General features: G+C 38.2%; 3 protein-coding genes across 22 annotated transcripts in view; 1 reads left to right on the top strand and 2 right to left on the bottom strand.

Moving 5' to 3' along the window:
* Positions 1–1,290, bottom strand: part of PBLD (phenazine biosynthesis like protein domain containing) — a 35,542-nt gene extending 34,252 nt beyond the window's left edge. The window contains exon 1 of one of the 7 annotated variants that reach the window (XM_060285893.1): positions 1,137–1,290. The gene's annotated coding sequence lies outside the window, so the exon portion shown is untranslated. Of the gene's footprint in view, positions 1–54; positions 585–1,136 lie in introns of those variants that run through there. The other 6 variants (XM_060285899.2, XM_030862407.3, XM_060285898.1 and 3 more) reach the window with 6 other exon arrangements.
* Positions 98–11,861, top strand: HNRNPH3 (heterogeneous nuclear ribonucleoprotein H3). 5 transcript variants are annotated; one of them, XM_060285889.1, is made up of 10 exons: positions 98–352; positions 5,626–5,760; positions 6,289–6,427; positions 6,937–7,121; positions 7,579–7,665; positions 7,952–8,067; positions 9,099–9,234; positions 9,970–10,065; positions 10,140–10,232; positions 10,611–11,861. In XM_060285889.1, the coding sequence occupies exons 2-10, from the start codon at positions 5,649–5,651 to the stop codon at positions 10,685–10,687; spliced, it is 1,041 nt and encodes a 346-aa protein (XP_060141872.1). In that variant the 5' UTR covers positions 98–352; positions 5,626–5,648; the 3' UTR covers positions 10,688–11,861. The 5 variants fall into 5 exon arrangements, with proteins under 5 accessions (XP_060141872.1, XP_030718263.1, XP_030718259.1 ...); XM_030862403.2 differs by lacking the exon at positions 98–352 and adding an exon at positions 396–582; XM_030862399.2 differs by lacking the exon at positions 98–352 and adding an exon at positions 439–601 and having other exon boundaries at positions 6,937–7,076.
* A 299-nt stretch (positions 11,862–12,160) lies between these two features.
* The window catches only part of RUFY2 (RUN and FYVE domain containing 2), a 46,934-nt gene continuing 40,658 nt past the window's right edge, over positions 12,161–18,436 (bottom strand). For 8 of the 10 annotated variants that reach the window (XM_030862394.2, XM_060285883.1, XM_060285884.2 and 5 more), the window contains 2 exons: positions 14,341–14,418; positions 12,161–14,251 (listed from right to left, as the gene is read on the bottom strand). In XM_030862394.2, coding sequence (XP_030718254.1) covers positions 14,108–14,251; positions 14,341–14,418 — 222 coding nt within the window. In that variant the 3' untranslated portion in view covers positions 12,161–14,107. Of the gene's footprint in view, positions 14,419–18,436 lie in introns of all 10 variants that reach the window. The other 2 variants (XR_009559235.1, XM_060285881.1) reach the window with 2 other exon arrangements.

The raw sequence follows: 18,436 nt of genomic DNA, 5'->3' as shown, positions 1-18,436 counted from the left end.
CCACGTGGCTCCCTTTCCACGCAGGTGACGCTGAGGTAGGGGCGGGGCCTTTACCGAACTTGTTCTTGGTGCGGCAGAGCAGCAGAGAACTTTTCCACACCCCGACGCCACGGTTCCTGCAACACAGGACCACTATTGCCTCTTCACATCCTCCCCGAGAGAGCAGAAAGGTGACCTCTGAGGATCTGATAGTTTTATGGGAAGCAAAAAGGTGGAGTTCGCAACCTCTTTCTTTAACTGGACTACCTCCGGGCTCCTCTCCACCTCTCCCCACAACAACCGGGCTTCTCACCAACGCGCAAGCGCACTTCCTGCCGTCCGCTCCAAGGCTGGGCTGACTCTCTTGTCTCGCGTGAGTGGGGCCTGCCGGTCTTCCTCGCTCTCGCTCCACCCCCTCCTCCTCGCTCGCTCTCTCCCATCCCCCCAAGCCAGTCGCTCTGCTGCGCAGCTCCCTTAGCGGTTGCCGCCGCCGGAGACGGTTGGAAGAACCGTTGTGGGAGCGCTGCACGAGGCGGGCGACTTCTCCCTGCTCACGACCGGACCCCCTGAGCACCGGAGTCGGTGCTACTGTCGCCCGACAGGGTATCTGAAGTAAAAGGGGGTAGGTTGGGCTGGTGGTTTCGAGAGCGGAGTCGGGAGAAGGACGAAAGAGCGACTGGGAGGGGGTGGGGCTGCGGGGGGGAAGTGTGGAGGTCGCCGCTCGGAGGCGGCCAGGCTGCGCCTCCCAGGCGATCTCCCACTTCAAGGAGGGCGGCCTGCCGGGGGGAGGATTTACTCAGGTGGAATTCAGTGAACGAAACCGAGCCCCGAAGTGGGGGTCATCCAGCACTTCTCCTTTCCCTGCTGGTTTGGCCTCCGCCATTTTGGGTACGGCGGCGCGGCCAGCTCAGCTTCCCGCCCTTCTCATCTCTTTCTGTTTTTTGCCCATCAGCTTCCGAAAACTGATTTATAAGTCCGTGGGGTGGTTAAAGGTCCGTGGAAGGGATGAGGGTGGGGAAGGAAGCGAGCAGGGAAAGGCTGGGCACTTGGGTGGCGGGAGGATCTGGGCCGTCGGGCGCGCTCCCGATGGAAATGGCGCCAGATGGGCCTGGCCTCCCACCGCGGCCTCCCTTCCTCCGCAGTCTCGGCTGGGCTACCTGGGCCGGCGGGACTGCGAGTGACTTCTGACGCAGATTCCCAAGATGAGAGAGGCTGGAGCTGGGGGAGGAAAGCCAATGGCGACGAAGGCGCTCAACTCCCAAATCCAGGACAAAGGAGCCAGACGGCCTCCTTTGTAATTCCGCCGCCCGGTGGCGAAGGTTTTTAAGCCAGGCTTGGCTGCCGGGCGGGGAGGGGGGGAAGGGGCGTACTCTCCCTAGCTCTTTGGTCTCTAGGGCAGCTAGATAAACGAAAAGTCTCCGGGGCGGAATAAAGGACGCTTAGCCGGCCCTTATAGTCCAGATTTGGAACTTCGAAAAGAGTACGTACTCATTTTCCAAAGGGTTTTTTTTTTCCACGCTTCTCTTAAACGTATCGAAAGACTTTGTGGGTAATTGTTTTGTAAGCAGAAAAGCGGGTGACTTACCAGATAGGAATGTGAAATGGACTTATTTCAAATAGGTCGTCTGGATCCAGTGAACTGTGGAACTAGGCTTTTGAAACCTGTGGGCGGGGGTGGGATGGTTTAGCAGTGGTTTTGTGTAGTTTGGTAAATATTGATTGGGTTAGAATTTAAGTAGGAGTTTTATTTTGGGGAAACGGTTGTTAAAACACAACCAGTGATGGCAAAACTGTGTATAGGAATTGAATGATTAAATCTCCAAGGGTTGGATTTTCTGCAGAGATTGTTTGGGGATTAAGGCTGTAGAAGTAAGATACTTCAAAATACAGTTAGGGTTTATTTTCTTTTGGTAGCTAAGCATGTTTTCTATTTGGTGTAGGGCTGTAGTAACGTTTTGACCAAGAAAATAAGCCTGCTCAACAGAAAGGCAAACTGCAAGTTCAGTCATGTGATGCTGTGATGATTTTCGGTCCTTAGAACAGTCGGAGAACTGGTTCTGTAATTTTCACTGAAGACCATACAAAAGGGACAGGCAGGCTATTTTTCCAGCTTTAAAAACAAAAAACTCTTCCTGTTGAAGATGTTTTATGATTCTTGTGGACTTTGAAAAGAAAGCCCAGAGTTTTCTATACTAGTTTCCTAGTATGTGATGTAACAGTTTCCCTGCTTGGATTACTCTAGAAACCTTTTTTTCTGCCCTCTTTTTCATCTGCATCATAATCTGGAAATCCATCTAATTGCCTTTATATTTTTAATAACTGTTCTGGTGTTCTTGGCTGAACTGCAGTGGCTGGTAACATTGTTCTAGAGAAGAACTTGATCATTTTAGAGACCTCACCACCTTTAGGTACTAGAGGTGTCTCTAATTTTGTTTTTATTTAAAAGTAATGATGGGACTTCCCTGGCGGTCCAGTGGTTAAGACGCCGCGCTCCTAATGCAGGGGGCACGGGTTCCATCCCTGGTCGGGGAACTAAGATCCTACATGCCTCATGGTGTGGCCAAAAAAAATTAAAAGTTCAATTAAGGAGCAAGCATAGTGAAAGGGAAATGATGTAAAATTACCATGTTAAGCATTTCATCACCACTTATTGACCAAATATTGAAGTTCCTTCTCATTTTTTTAGCAGCAGTGGACTACCATTTAGAAAGTTATTAATGCATCAAACTCTTACTGTGTGTGTTATACTTAGGAAAATAGTATATGCCTCTATGTTATAAAGGAATTTTATCTCTTGGTCTCTATTAGATGCTTTTTCTTAACAGCTTTGGGATACAGTTCACATACCATAGACTTCACCCATTTAAAATCACACAACATGTGGTCTTTTGTGACTGGCTTTTTTCACTTAGCATAATGTTTAGGAAATTATATTTAAAATCTCATATAGAACTGACTGAAGTTATTTTAGTATTTCAACTGCTGGTATTTTAATTGGTGCTAACACTAGGAATTCTTTAAAAAGCATTGTGATTAGCCATGACACTGTTGCGAAGAAAGGTTGAGGTGGATTATCCTGAATAATTAGGAAATGCCATTTAGGTAGTTGCCGAGAGAGCTTTATTAAGGTATTAGAGCAGATTGTCTTTTTTTATGTGTTTAGAGTTCGTCTTGGTTTTGTTTTGTAAATAGAATTCTAGGTTCAAATTTTGAGTTTTGAAGAGATAGTAGAGTATGGCTTTCTTTATTGTGTACTCTTCATAAACATGGGATGGAGAGTCACCCTATAAAATAGTTTGTCTTCCGAATCTGCTTAATTTATCCTGATTTAGAATTGTATTAACAGCTTGGTATTTTTTTATAGGCTATGTTTGTTGTTTTTATATAGGTCTCATTGATATAGGCTGATCCAAAAATCAGAACTAGTTTGCCTAGTATTTCTTGGAAAGTGCTAATAAGATTTATAGTAAAGATACGTCAGTTTTTGTTTTTGTTTTTGGTATTTGTTCCTGAAACAGTACCTTTACATTGAAAAAAAGGAATGTTCTAAATGAAATAAAACCACCATATCTACGGTCTTTTCACAACAGATTAGATTGGCTTTGCAAAGTTCTTAAGTTTTTCATGAGGAAGTTAATATTTGAGGTTAGAGCCTCCCTATTTTTTCCTATTCTGTTCTTAAATTCCCTTTTGTAGAAAACAGTTTTTAGGTTGCTGACAGTTTTTGTTAAGAAAATGATAAAGATCTCCAAAATGTCTCAATTTTTTCCTCAAAGCCTACTTTCAGGGTGACTCGAGCTAGTTTTTTAATTGTCTAGCTAATCACATATCCTAGTAAACATTTCCAGAGACCCCTTTTTTTCCTCTTTCTCTCTGCTTTAGACAGTTCCTAAGGACACTTGAAAACTTAAGCCTTTGTTGACTTTGAAAAAGACTTGTAACAGTCCTTATTTCCTTTCAAGATTCAGGATGGTTTCCTATCCTTTAAGGTTCAGTTATTTTGTTTGTGGGTTATTTCATTAGTTTTACAGGGCCCCTTAAAATCCAATAACAATGGCCACCATTGAATGATTACCATGTTGCAGACAAAGCCCGAATTCCTTAACAGTCCAGTGAGGTGTAAGTACCACTGCTGCACTTTACAGTTAAATGCAGAGGTTAAGTAGTTTGCTTAAGTTAAGTAGCCAGTGAGTGGCAGACTAGGGATTCAAACCCAGGGTTTCCTTTCTCTTAAAAGTTCTTCCCAGTTATTTTTGTGCATAATAATTAGTTGTAATGTCAGATAAAAATTTGCATTCCTATTTTGAACATCTGTGTCTAGAGTGGCACTTAGCGTTCAAAAAAACAGCGAAACAAGTACCAAATGTGATTCATGTTATTCATATGCCAGAGGTATTTGCTTAATAACCACATTTGGATAATTTCTACATTAGCTTGTTTTAAATGTGTGGATTCTAGGGAAAAAATTTTACTCTTTTGAGATGCTACCCCTAACAGTTGCACTGATAACTAGATTGTGTGAAATTAAATATTAGTGAATACTGTTTATATGAAATATAATCCTCAAGCTTAAAGGAGTCAAGTGAACAAATTGTTTTGTTTACAGGGGAGGAGGTGGTGAGGGAAAGGTTTGAAATATTCAGGTGAGTAGGATTCCTACAGCTGCATAGTGAAATTTATAAGATGTGGTAAGTTTCTGCAGCTGAAGGACTTCTGCATTAACCTCTTTAAAATGTTGGGAAATTTTAAAAGAAAGGATGATTGTCTCTTGGGAAGGGAATTTGGTGGATGGGTTCTTTTTTTGGGGGGGGAAGGAGGGTGTCTGGTACCGTTTTTAATACTTTTTGAATGTGATTGCATTACTTTTTAAAAAGTTCTGTCTAAAGTAGTGAGTGAACTGGTTTTTAATATTACTGTCTTCAATAATTTCTAAACAGGTGGCTTCAAAAAACTGAAAGCCATTCACTTTTGAGTGCCCTTTTATCTCAGTTTTAAAAGTCAGCCTAATTAACTAATTGTAAAACTTGCTTTTGGGGAGTGTTTAAATCAGGTTTAAACACAGATAGGAATTTTTCCCCCTTCGAAAACAATTTGGTGTGTTCAGAATTATAGTGCATCTATTAAGTTGAGACTTTTAATACCATTTTTCCAACATCAAAGGAGAATACTCATGGTACTTGTGACTTAGGCTCTTACTGTGAATGAATGATGGTACTATGTACAACTTTTGGGTAATTAAGTTTTAAAGAATTTGCATAACTATTCAAGTGAATAATAAAACCTGGAAAATTTGAGATGTGAGGAAGAGGCTAGAGTTGACATTAAGATGACAGGGTGAAGAAATAGAGTTTGAAGACTGATGGTGGAATTATGTAAGTTTTCTTAAAATTGGTTAATATATAATATTTGATACTTAGAAATTCAGTACTTTGGTGGGGGGGGGTTCAGGTTTCACTGCCTTTTCGCAGTCTTTTTGTCTACCCCCAAATAGAAGGTATTGTACCGTTGTATCGTGATGCTGTCACTGAAGTCACTGAACCATAGTTAACATTTCCTGTTGTGCACCCACTGAGAGGTGTTTCTTCAGTACCTCTGGCAAGAGTGTATTTTGATTGACTGCTTTATGTGCTTGTTTATTTTTTATAGCATTTAAATCAAACGGTATTGAGATGGATTGGGTTATGAAACATAATGGTCCAAATGACGCTAGTGATGGGACAGTACGACTTCGTGGACTGCCATTTGGTTGCAGCAAAGAGGAAATAGTTCAGTTCTTTCAAGGTACCTCTAGTATTAGTCAAAGTTTAGTAGTATTTTAATTTTATATTTCTATTACTCAGTTTTTAATTTGTAAAACCCATTTGTTTGGGGGACTTTTTGATTTGAGTATATCTGGGTTAATGTATTAAGTTACGAAATGTGCTCCAGTTAATATTCAATACAGAATGTGTAAAAATATATAAAACCTAACTAATACGCAATAAACTTAATTGAGAGTAATTATGTGTGATGAAATGAATCATGAATTAGCATATGGAGCATAGTTAAGTTTGATTTTTTTTTTCCATGTAATATTAGGTGGGCTTTTAGAGTGTGTGTGTAATTTTAAAAGACATTGGTCGCAGAGAAATTTTTATGTAATCCAATAATATTTGAAAAAAATCTTCCTTTTATATTATGGGGTGATGGGAAAACTAAGCTTTTTTGTTTTGTTTTGTTTAGACTTGTTTTAAATATTTGATTCAGATGGGAATGTTTCAGCCTTTAACACTGTTCCCCTTGATGGGGTTATTTGTCCTTGGGTTAAAGGGTTGGAAATCGTGCCAAATGGGATAACATTGACGATGGACTACCAGGGGAGAAGCACAGGGGAGGCCTTCGTGCAGTTTGCTTCAAAGGAGATAGCAGAAAATGCTCTGGGGAAACACAAGGAAAGAATAGGGCACAGGTGGGGATGGAGAGTTTGGGATGGTGTTAAATTTTTATTTTTGGGGGTTGTGGGTCACTATTGCTTAAATGGGGGGGTAACAGTAACATTTTTCTGGGGTAGTTTAAAAGAATTGATAATTATCTAAATTTAACTTGGAAACTACAGATTTGGGTGGGGAATTAATGCTATAATAGTTTGCTTAAATTAAAATTAGATTGTTTCCATTTTTTGTAGGATGTTGATAAATGCTTTTGTATAATCAACTGTTTTCTCTAAACACCTATTACATACTAAAGGAAACAAGCTTAAAATTATATTTTGTGAATTGTTTTCAAATGATTTGTATGTAAAACTTAAATATTAATTATTTAAGTTTGTAGGTGTAAAAAATGTTAACTTTTGGTGTATTTAGGCAATTTAAATTGGGTTATATCTAGATGTAGAAAAACTTACTGCATTTTGCCCAATATTTTATTTACTCTAGTACGTTTATGCTGAAACCTGTACCTTAAACCATTTTCAAATAGGTATATTGAGATCTTCAGAAGTAGCAGGAGTGAAATCAAAGGATTTTATGATCCACCAAGAAGATTGCTGGGCCAGCGACCGGGACCATATGATAGACCAATAGGAGGAAGAGGGGGTTATTATGGAGCTGGGCGTGGAAGTATGTATGACAGAATGCGACGAGGAGGTGATGGATATGATGGTGGTATGTGTATCTAATGAACAAAGGTTCTGTTGTCATTTTCTTAATGTTCCTGACACTTTGTCAAGAAATACAGAAATGGCAGTAATTCAGTACCTACTAGGTTTTAAAACCTGTTCATGAAAAGATGGATTCCCATGGCCAGCTATGGGACTTGATTGATGCACATATTGGCACCTGGTTTACTTAACACAAAAATTTTTTAAAGATTGTTACGTTTTGACATTTTCTGTTTGGCATCAGGGTGAAAATTAATTTTGATGTCTAAATGGATCCTTTTCATATTTTTAATTTCCACTAAGTGTTAACTGATTTTTTCATATGCACTAAGTTGGAAGTTGCAAACTTTGTGGGAGGGCAGAGTTGCCAGACTGCTTGCCACAAAACATGCTTTTGTAAACTGGATTATAGAATTTGTCTCTTCAAAGCTTATTCGTGTATTTCTCCTTAAATTACATAGGTTATGGAGGTTTTGATGACTATGGTGGCTATAATAATTATGGCTATGGAAATGATGGCTTCGATGACAGAATGAGAGATGGAAGAGGTAAAATATATATTAAAGACATAGTCATTTTTAGGTGAATTTCAGTATTTGCTTTACATGCACTTAGTGGTAATATAGGTGACTTGTATACAAAAGTCAACTCAGGCATATTTCAGTGCATTCCTGCATAGGGCTTTAATACAGATGTATACTTACAGGAAAATTCTCCATTTGATATTTAGAACAACTATAAGTATTAAGATTTCTTGGGATTGTCAAAAAAGGGGTGTAGATAGGAAAAGGTGTGTATAGGGAAGAAATAATCTTTGGAAATCTTATTCTCTAGGTATGGGAGGACATGGCTATGGTGGAGCTGGTGATGCAAGCTCAGGTTTTCATGGTGGTCATTTTGTACATATGAGGGGATTACCTTTCCGTGCAACTGAAAATGACATTGCTAATGTGAGTAATTTTAGTAATTTATTAGTGACTTTATGCATAATCATAGTCTCTAAATTTTAAAACTCTTTAATGTACTCATCTTTGTCTTTTTAGTTTTAATGTCAAAAATCCCTTTAATAGGAAAATACATATGTCCTTACCTTCACTAGTTGATGAATGTGTGTCCGTTGTGTGCCAGCCTACATAAGATTCAAGCAAGTTAAAAGCTACATTTATATAAAGTCCAGTTAATAATTTCGTGAAAGACTGACGAGCAGAGTGGTGATGACTGGAAGATTTTCCTTGTGTCAGGTTTTGAAAGTGTTGTAAATATGTGATAAGTCAGTAAGTTTTAGTGGTGTGGTTTAGCTTTCTAGGCTTATGTGATAATCAGAAATTGAACTGAAAATAATGGTAGTAGATGCTGCTATTACTGATTTGAAACTGGTTTGTTTCAAATTGGTTAGAGAATCAGCAAATTTCGGCCCATGGGGCCAAGTCAGTCACTGAGTAGTTGTGATAGAGACCCAGTGGCCTACAAAGCTGAGGGTATTTATTTATCAGCTAGCACTTAAAGAAAAATTTTGCTGTTGATCTTACTGAGAACCAATTGGACTAAGTTCCAGGTGCCTTTTGGGGTCACTTAAATCTGGTTAACTTGTGATTAGAACTAAATGATGTATTTTGGGAGCTCTGCATATACAGTGGGTAGGTTTATCAAACTCCATTGTTCTGAGTCATTTAACACCCAATTTCTCTGCATATGTCAGTCTCAGGTGACTTTTTTCAAACAATTTTGAAATACCTTTCTTGGGAGTGGGCTAGGGGAGCTTACTCTTCTCCCTCTCAGTATAGTAAGGAAAATATGGCTTTTTCATTTGTTTAAGGTAAACTGTTCTCTGACTTAGAAATGTTTTTTAAATTTAATATCCCCTGGCTTATTTTAAAAGAGATCTCTTCTTTTCATTTGTTTTAATATACTTAAAACCAAAGTGTGTGGTAATTGGCTTTCAGTAATCTAAATAGAAAAGTAAAATAAGTGTTTTCTTTAGTTCTTCTCACCACTAAATCCAATCCGAGTGCATATTGATATTGGAGCTGATGGCAGAGCAACAGGAGAAGCAGATGTAGAGTTTGTGACACATGAAGATGCAGTAGCTGCCATGTCTAAAGATAAGAATAACATGCGTAAGTGGTATAACTTTCTTATTTGTAATTCCTCAAATGTAAGAGGTTCTGGGATCTGTAGGTAACTCTTAGCAGTCTGGGGCCTGAAACCATGTGGCCTCTAATAAGTTCAGACTTCAGTGGCTTTCTAGGGGGCTTTTTATTGAAGTTTACTCAGACTCTTAACACTTGACAGATTATTAGAGTTTAAGTTACTAAAGAGAAAAAAATAAGTATGTTTTTTGTACTTGCCCGAGTTTCTGTGCCATTTGCAAATTGTTTCTTAACGTATTCGTTGATAACTTGGGTAAGTTATTCCTGCATGTCATCAAATCTGTTTTTAAGCCATTGAATTTTAAACTCCACTAGTGATTCCCAAATCTGGCCACACATCAGTCACTTGATACTTAATAAGTTGTTCCAGACCCTACCCTCAAGCTACCCTCAATATTCTAATTCAGTATTATGAATGGGCCTGGAATATATTTTTAAGACGTATACCAGCAGGTTCTAAAATAATGTCAGCCCTTTTATAGATAAGGAAACTGAGGTGTCAAACACTTGTTACTTGTTCAAGCTTGAACAGTTTGAACAAAACTTAGATTTTAGTCCTATCTGGCCTTCACTTTGTCACTCCACTAGGAATTTGCAAGCATACTTTTTCAAGTTAATATCAGCCATTCAACCTTTTCACACTTCTGCTGATAAATTTGATCCATCATTCCTTTCTTCCATATTACTTTTTTTCCCCTAAAGAACATCGATACATTGAACTCTTCTTGAATTCAACTCCTGGAGGCGGCTCTGGAATGGGAGGTTCTGGAATGGGAGCCTATGGCAGAGATGGAATGGGTATGTAAAGTTTTTAAAATAAGCTGACTTAGACACTTAGCAATCAGTCTCAAACTTTTTTTCTTTTTTTAAAGATAATCAGGGAGGCTATGGATCTGTGGGAAGAATGGGAATGGGGAACAATTACAGTGGAGGATATGGTACTCCGGATGGCCTGGGTGGTTATGGTAAGTGTCTGATTACTTTGGTTCAGTTTGTGTTAGTCCCCTTATGTGGTGCAGAGTTAAAGTTCATTTATTGTTCTTTTTTAAAAAAATATTTACTTATTTGGTTGCGCTGGGCCTTATTAGTTGCAGCAGGCGGGCTCCTTAGTTGTGGTTCACTGGCTCCTTAATTGCAGCATGCTTGTGGGATCTAGTTCCCTGACCAGGGATTGAACCTGGGCCCCCTCTATTGGGAGCGTGTAGTCTTACTGTGCCACCAGTGAAGTCCCTTTTTTTTGTTGTTTTCTTTTTTAATTGGAGTATTTACAATGTTGTATATATTTTTAATATCTTATGCAGTTATATCTTCTAAATGGTTCTTAATGTCTTTTTTTCCCTAAGGCCGTGGTGGTGGAGGCAGTGGCGGTTACTATGGGCAAGGTGGCATGAGTGGAGGTGGATGGCGTGGGATGTACTGAAGCATAACCACCGATATAAAAGTCCTGACAACAGCATCTGGTCTACTAGACTTTCTTACAGATTTAATTTCTTTTGTATTTTAAGAACTTTATAATGACTGAAGGAATGTGTTTTCAAACTATTATTTGGTAAAGCAACAGATTGTGATGGGAAAATCTGTTTTCTGTAGGTTTTATTTGTTGCATACTTTGACTTAAAAAAATAAATTTTTATATTCAAACCACTGATGTTGATACTTTTTATATACTAGCTATTCCTGAGGATGTGCTGCTTTCATAAGATTTGGGTTGATGTATTTTACTATTAGCTGTACAAGAAGTAGTTTAGTGTAATCTTAGAGGACAGTGGTTCACCTCTGCATAAACTACAAGTCTTAATAAGCAGACATCTAGAATAGAGCTTGGAAAATAATTAGTGTAACTCTTTAATAATTTCTCCTTGACAATACTGTAAATATAAAACCTTAAAGATGAATTTAGGTGGCTTCAGGAGTATAAATTCAGCTAATTCTATATTATTCTTTTTCAAAAGTCATTTATCAGGCATAGCTCTGAAATGTTAATGATCTAAGAGGTATCTGGCTATATGAATATTCATAATTGTGTTACCTGCAGATGGGAGTGTTTAAAGTTTAAATTCTAGCCCTAGATTTTAGAATAAATCCCCTCAGCACTTGACTGACGTACCAAAAAAATGTTACCCAAAAGTGATAGTTGTAAGTTCTCAAAATGTCTTAGACTAAGTTAAGGTTCTCAGTGACATGAGCATTCAGTGCAAGTACAAAGATATTTACCATGGAGTATAATTAATTCTCACAGATGTATTTTCAGTTTCCAGCCCAGTAGTTAAAGCATATGGTTTTTTAATAACAACTGTATAGATGACTACTTTAAAAAAAAAAATGTAAGACACAAGTCCATGTCTTGAGAGTCTTGAGATTGGATTTTGCATCTGATGATATGTTTGGAGTTTTAGAGCCATTGTGTTAAAAAATTATATGTAGCAAGGAAAAGGTGCTTTTTTACTTTTAATCCCTTTGATCAATATGGCTTTTTTCCAAATTGGCTAATGGATCAAAATGAAACCTGTCAATGTGAATTCAGTTATTGAACTTGTTACTTGTTTTTGCTAGAAATGTTATTAATGTAATAAATATCATTGTGGGAGATAAGAGTAATGGCGTCTGTCCTAGAATGCTTTGTGTCAGTTACTGATTATAAATCAAATTGGTAGAAGGTACTATGTCTAATTGAAGATTAGACAGAGTGACTAAGGAATGATTTCTCCTTGTTAGAGAAGGCAGCTTGATAACGTAAGTGGAGCCTATCAACTGGAGTAGTGATTCATCTTATTGCCTGTACTCCCTTAATTACCTATTTAAGTACTAGGCTCATACCACTTTTTTTAAAAAGATGACGTGCTTTTATTTCCCCAGGATTACCCTATTAAAACATACGCCTTCTAAAGTGGGCTAATTTTTCAAATCTTTTATTTGTTATATAAAATTCACATTTTAAAACTGTGGATAGAAGAATTACAACCACAATTCCTTGGCACCATGATAGCATTACTGTGGTAGTACTCCTAGATGAGGGAATGGTATGTGAAGTTCACAAAGTACAAATTGACAGTTCTGTAACATAAAATCCAAAATTAGTAGAATGGTTTCTAGATAAAAGTCAAAACAAAATGGAGCAACTTGTATTACTGTCATAAAAGCCTGCCTACAAAAAGCCCAAATCAATGGTGATGACATGAGTTTTGAGTGGCAAAGAATTTAAAGGGGGACTAAAAATCATGGTTTATTTGTTGAATGAAACCAGCCTTGGAATTTAAGAAAATCACATTTTAAATTTAAGCAGTTATAAAAAGCAGTATTTGAAACTTTTCATTTTTGCTTATTCTCATTTTCAGCAATCATAAAAATGTTAATCCAATCCCATCAGTACAAAATAGTTCCAAGAATATAATTCATGTCTCAAATATTCCTATCAGAGCATTAAGGACCACCTATAAATCAGTATGTCAGTTCTAACTGAACACTGAAAACTGGATTAGGGAGAAGATAAATCCGAAAGTAAAACAATGGTTTCATACTTTGGCAATTTAGAAAGTTAAATAATTTTAAACTTCAATGGAAGAATGTACTCTGAGGAAACAATTCTATAGAATAAGCAACCATATCCTAGCGGGGAGGGAGGTAGCCATGATTCATTAGTGCTCTTAGGAGTAATGTGGATACCTATGACATGTTTAAAAGGTTCTCAGACTTAAAGTGCATGATTTAAATTAGGCTTGAAAGTAGAACCCCAACTGCTGAGGCTGTTCAAATGGTTAATTATACAAGGGTAACTGGATTAAATTCTTGCTATGGCAAGGATTAGTGTTTATTGACGTTCATGCTTGAAGTAGTTCAAATATGAATTTAATGGCAGGGCTGAAACTACATCTTTACCCTAGGCCCTGGCTTGGGAGGTGCTCAGTAAATGGTAAATATTTTATTCTGTACATATACTGTAGTAGTAGACTGCTACAGTGTAATGCTTCCTAAAAGTTACTGGAATGGAAACAATACAGAATTTTTTTACTCAAGACTCATCAAAAGCAAAGTTTTATTGCACTTTAGACTTATTAAATGCTTAGGGGAGAATCAAATCAGCCTGTAATCCCTGCTACTACATTTTTTTCTGGGGAAGGGTTTATGTTTTGACTTTCAAAGGGGGTGTGAGTCCTCCCTAAGAAATGCATATGGAATTTTAACTTACTTTCAAAATAAAAAGTTTTCAGGCAAAATAATACCTCTGTAACGCACTGTTATCTGAAAGTTATCAGCAAATGTCACATTGACTTTTTAGAGAAGGAAGGCCTTTTCTAATGCAAAATGGGCAGAGGAAGGCAGAGCAAATAAATATTGTGAAATCTTACCAAGGTAATGAAAAATGTGTTGAAATATAAATGCTTCTAAAATGTGCATTTCCAATTTTTCAGAACTGTGAAGCTTTAAAGTGCATTAAGAAAATTACAGGCACCATCAAATATCAGTTTGACAATCTGGAGAATCAAACAATCTGAATTCAGCCCTATTTTTAAGGTCTTTACAAAATAAGGCAAATGTGTTAGCTATGCTATCTGACCTCTCAATGGCATTAAGAAAAGAGTTAACATGATTACTACATCAGGAATTAGGATAAAGTTACTGTAAAGCATGCCCTATCAAATTCTTTCTGAATTACAGTGGGGGAGGAAATGTCAAATTATACAATTTATAATTCCCGTGAGTTGAATATGGGTACAGTAAAACTGGTACCAATGCTGTCTGAAAGCTGCTTAAGAGGGACTGTCTTAATATGCTGTATACACGTTCATACATAACATTCATCGTAGGTACTTTTCATACATAAGAATTTAGTTCTGGAATATTATGGCAAGTTAGATGAGCATCTTTGAATCAGTAATGCGTGACAGGAATCACAAACCCGTACTGGCTTTGGTGAAGAAGGCAAAGGCAGTTCGTTGTCAGAGCAAGCATTACAGAAAATTTCCCCACAGTTTCTACAGTGGTGCTATTAAATGGAAAAATCAGAGAAAAAAATTGAGTAAAATTAGCCATATTTGCAACATAACTTTTGGACTCACTTCCTATCTCCCTTACCTTTCTCTTAGAGAGTGAGAATTCCTTTTCACAAAGTTTACAATGTGTTGCTTCTTTGTCTTTCAACCAAACCAGTCCCTAGTAGGAAAAATACAAATATTAATGCTCAAGTTGGTAACAAAGTTACATGTGAAAATATTTTCAACTAAGAGCATTTTATAGGAATAGATACGTAGATTAACCAAAAATGAGTCCTTTTCTTTGAAATAGTTGTAGATTTAACGAGTGTGGAATTTGCTTCAAAATAATCTGGGTGAGGAAGAAGGGATGTGGGTTGAATATAAATAAAGCAAGGTTGGCCATATATTGATAAATAGTGAAACTGGGTCATGGTTCATTTTATTCTCTTTACAACAGAATATTTGAACATTAACATGACATGTTTTTAACAAAAATCTATTGTGGAAAGTAATTCTCTTTAAGGAAAGAACCCTAGTAAACCTACATCGTTGGAAATGCCTCATAGATTAACTGTGGTTTCCTTTACTCATAGAACTACCTGTTACATCTGTGGGAAAGAACTACAAAACAGAGCTGCCAAGTAAACTATGAAAAACGTAACAGTCAAACTTTTTATCTTAGGTATTGGCATATCCCAATGATCTGTACTGTTCTAGGGTGTGATGGCTTAGGAGTGAATATGATTTGAACCTAATACATTTTTAGAGGGTGTCAAAATCAGAACCAGGAAGATCCATCTCCTGACACTAAACATGGTCCTAAAGTAAATCGCTTGAGGAAATTGGATCCCAAAGATTACAGGAGGGGAATTTTGAAGTGTGTCTTTTTTTTTTTTTTTTTTTGTGGTACGTGGGCCTCTCACTGCCGTGGCCTCTCCCGTTGCAGATCACAGGCTCCGGACGCGCAGGCCCAGCAGCCATGGCTCACGGGCCCAGCCGCTCTGCAGCATGTGAGATCTTCCGGACCGGGGCACGAACCCGTGTCTCCTGCATCGGCAGGCAGACTCTCAACCACTGCGCCACCAGGAAGCCCGAGTGTGTCCATATTTCATTGGAGATCAAACAAGCCTAACTAAAAGAATTGTGGGCTGACTCACATGATAACTTATTTTTGAAAGGGCTATTTTATCTTGAAGATTATGAGTTTGGATGAACTAAGGTAATTGGCAGTGGAAAGAATCAGAACATGTGAAATTCCTTAAAAATTTATTGACTTAACTTTGTGTTACACATAATTAAAAAAAAAAACCCTTTACACTTAAAAAACAACAAAAAAAAGGAAAGAACCCTAAAGAATATCCAGTCCAGAAACACTTAAGGATAAATTTTCATTATGTGAAATGCATGAGTCTGGCATTATGTATATATACCTTATATACAGCAAATCCACAAAATTTGAAGAGATTTTGGAAATCAGATGATTGATTTCGTTATTTTAGGTAAGACTTCACCTTAAATTCAGTTCTACACTGCTATTAATTTCCCTCACCTTCTGTAACTCACAAATTTAATAGTTACTATGTAAATTTTAGTGGCAAATATAAGTAGTGTCGAACAGGTGGAAGTTAACTTGATACCTAAAATTTCTAACTTGACCCATTCTTTCTTTGTTGTTGTCGTCGTTGATTTAAATTGAAAACAATTATTGAAGAATTTGGAGGGAAAATTTTGACCCATTCTTAACTAACCAAGCTCTTGGCTAGAAAAAGCATTTGTTTTTCCCCTATGAAAGCAACTTTGTTTTTATTTCAAGAAGACCTAAGTGAAAGATGAGTCCTCTGCTTCTGATTAATCTCATCACATCTCCCTTTCAGAAACAGCCCAGACTAAGCTACATCGCCACTGCTTCTAAAGAACCAAGTATATCTGATTACCACTTGGGAGATGGAACAAGTGCCACCTACAACAGTGTACCTCTAAGGCGTAAGACCTTTACCAGCTAATGAGAGAAAAGTCTTCCAAGCAGAAGAGCCCACAGACATATTTCTCAAAAGCCTGAGTTGTCTTGAAAGCCTTTTCTACCTGACAGAGTTCTCTGAAGAAAGTGAGACAAGGACTAAGTATTCACAGATCAAGGTCACAAGGTTAATATCAGCTGTTTTTATTTCACAGTCTTAACCAGCAGCTATTATCTGATATAGCAGAGGTAAGACAAACGGTGTTGGGTTACTGCACTTCAGGCAGTCTAAGGCTCCTTCGAACACAGGATTGTAAGAAGTGAAGGTTTTAAAAAAAAGAAAAGAAAAGGGAAAGCCTAGACAGCTTATATCAGACACACCAGCAGAGTCATATGACTTGAATCGCGGAATTTTCTTTTAAAGCAAGATGGGGCCGTAAAGATAATTCAATCCAACTTGAAGAACACCATAAAAAGGAAAGTGATTTGCCAAATGTCCCAAAGCCACCTAGTGGAAGCAACTTTGCTTCCTGCCCAGCTATATTTGTAAGGGATGGAGAGCCTGATGTGAAGCAGATTTCCAAGCAGTATCATTTGGTTCAGAAGTAACCTTCTGACATCAGGGTTGAGCTTCCAACTTTATTTCCAGACTTATTTTAATTTGACTGAACTTACCCTGCCCCTCTCCCAAAGAGAAAAGCTGTACACTGTACGGTAAGCCTAGTGTATTAGCTGGAAGGGACCTCAGAGATCAGCACCTTCAAGCTTTCATTTTACAAATAAGAAAACTTGACACCCAGACAGCTGAAGTAGCTTCCTCAACGAAACAAAGCTGTTTACAAGCAGAGCCAAAACTAGAAGGGAGAAAGCTACTGCTCGGCAAACAAATGGCTATTTTTCTCTGCCCAGTTCCAGAATGTCAGCCACACAGCTTAAACCCTCCTAACAGGATATTAGAGGATCCTTCTCTAGAGAAAGTCAACTGCCCCAGAGAGAAGTCTTGTAGGTACTAACATTGAGAAAGGATACCCATCAGTTCGGTAGTTAACAGATTTTTCTATGCTTGAGGCCTACCAGTCTATTACAACCCACTCCCATCCACCTAACCAACACAGGGCTTTCAAGATTTTTTTTTGTGCCTTTTATTGAAATTGGGAGATTATCCAACATTTGAGGAAAGATTGGGGCATGAGGTACTCCAACCAAAGAACAAACCCAAGAATGGAATTCAGAAGAAACAGAATGGAAGTAGCAAAATAAAACTTTAAAGAAACTATAATGAATATCCTCAGAGATAAAATAACAGGATGCTATTTTAAAAAGGAAAAATGAGCGAATAAAAGCCTGCTGAGGGACTTCCCTGGTGGCACAGTGGTTAACAGGCCACCTACCAATGCAGGAGACACGGGTTCGATCCCTGGTCCGGGAAGATCCCACATGCTGCGGAGCAACTAAGCCTGTGTGCCACAACTACTGAGCCTGCACTCTAGAGCCCGCGAGCCACAGCTACTGAAGCCCGTGTGCGCCTAGAGCCCGTGCTCTGCAACAAGACAAGCCACCACAATAAGCCTGCACACCACAACTAAGAGTAGCCCCCGCTCGCCGCAACTAGAGAAAGCCCGCACACAGCAACAAAGACCCAACAGAGCCAAAAATAAATTAATTTAAAAAAAGAGCCTGCTGAATATTAAAAATATGATAGCAGAAATAAAAAATGTCTCACAGAAGGCTGAACCTGAATCCAACCAAGCCTTTAGATTTAATTTCCAGTTTACAGGCTTAAATAAGGGGATAGAGTAACAAATTTAAGACTACTATGAACAAGCAATCAGATAAAATCTGAAATGTGAGAAACTGTAGGACAGCTGTTCCAGACCCATCAACTGGACAATAGCAAGGACCAAAAAAAAAAAAGACAAAGTCACATATAAATCCATTTTCATACATATAAAAACAGGGAAATCTGGATAATATTTTGTTAAAGCTAGACATGAATGATAAAACTATAAGAAAAACAACATAATGATTAACTAAACGTAGAAGACTGTTACTACAGGGAAGGGAATGCAATCAGGGAGCACACATGTTCTATTATAAGCTAAAACAGAGTATGCCAGTGTTTTTTTTTTGTTGCGGTACGCGGGCCTCTCACTGTTGTGGCCTCTCCCGTTGCAGAGCACAGGCTCCGGACGCGCAGGCTCAGCGGCCATGGCTCATGGGCCCAGGCGCTCCGCAGCAT

Source organism: Globicephala melas, chromosome 16, assembly GCF_963455315.2.
Source record: "Globicephala melas chromosome 16, mGloMel1.2, whole genome shotgun sequence".
Taxonomy (NCBI): Eukaryota; Metazoa; Chordata; class Mammalia; order Artiodactyla; family Delphinidae; genus Globicephala; species Globicephala melas.
The sequence above is the reverse complement of the archived record's forward strand: the minus strand, read 5'-3'. Positions and strand labels throughout refer to the sequence as shown.

Bases quoted from the DNA above. Each gene is read 5' to 3' on its own strand.
- HNRNPH3 (XM_060285889.1), top strand. From the start codon at position 5,649: ATGGATTGGGTTATGAAACATAATGGTCCAAATGACGCTAGTGATGGG. The intron at 7,666-7,951 runs GTAAAATATATA...CTTATTCTCTAG, and splicing joins CAGAATGAGAGATGGAAGAG to GTATGGGAGGACATGGCTAT. The intron at 8,068-9,098 runs GTGAGTAATTTT...TGTTTTCTTTAG, and splicing joins CTGAAAATGACATTGCTAAT to TTCTTCTCACCACTAAATCC.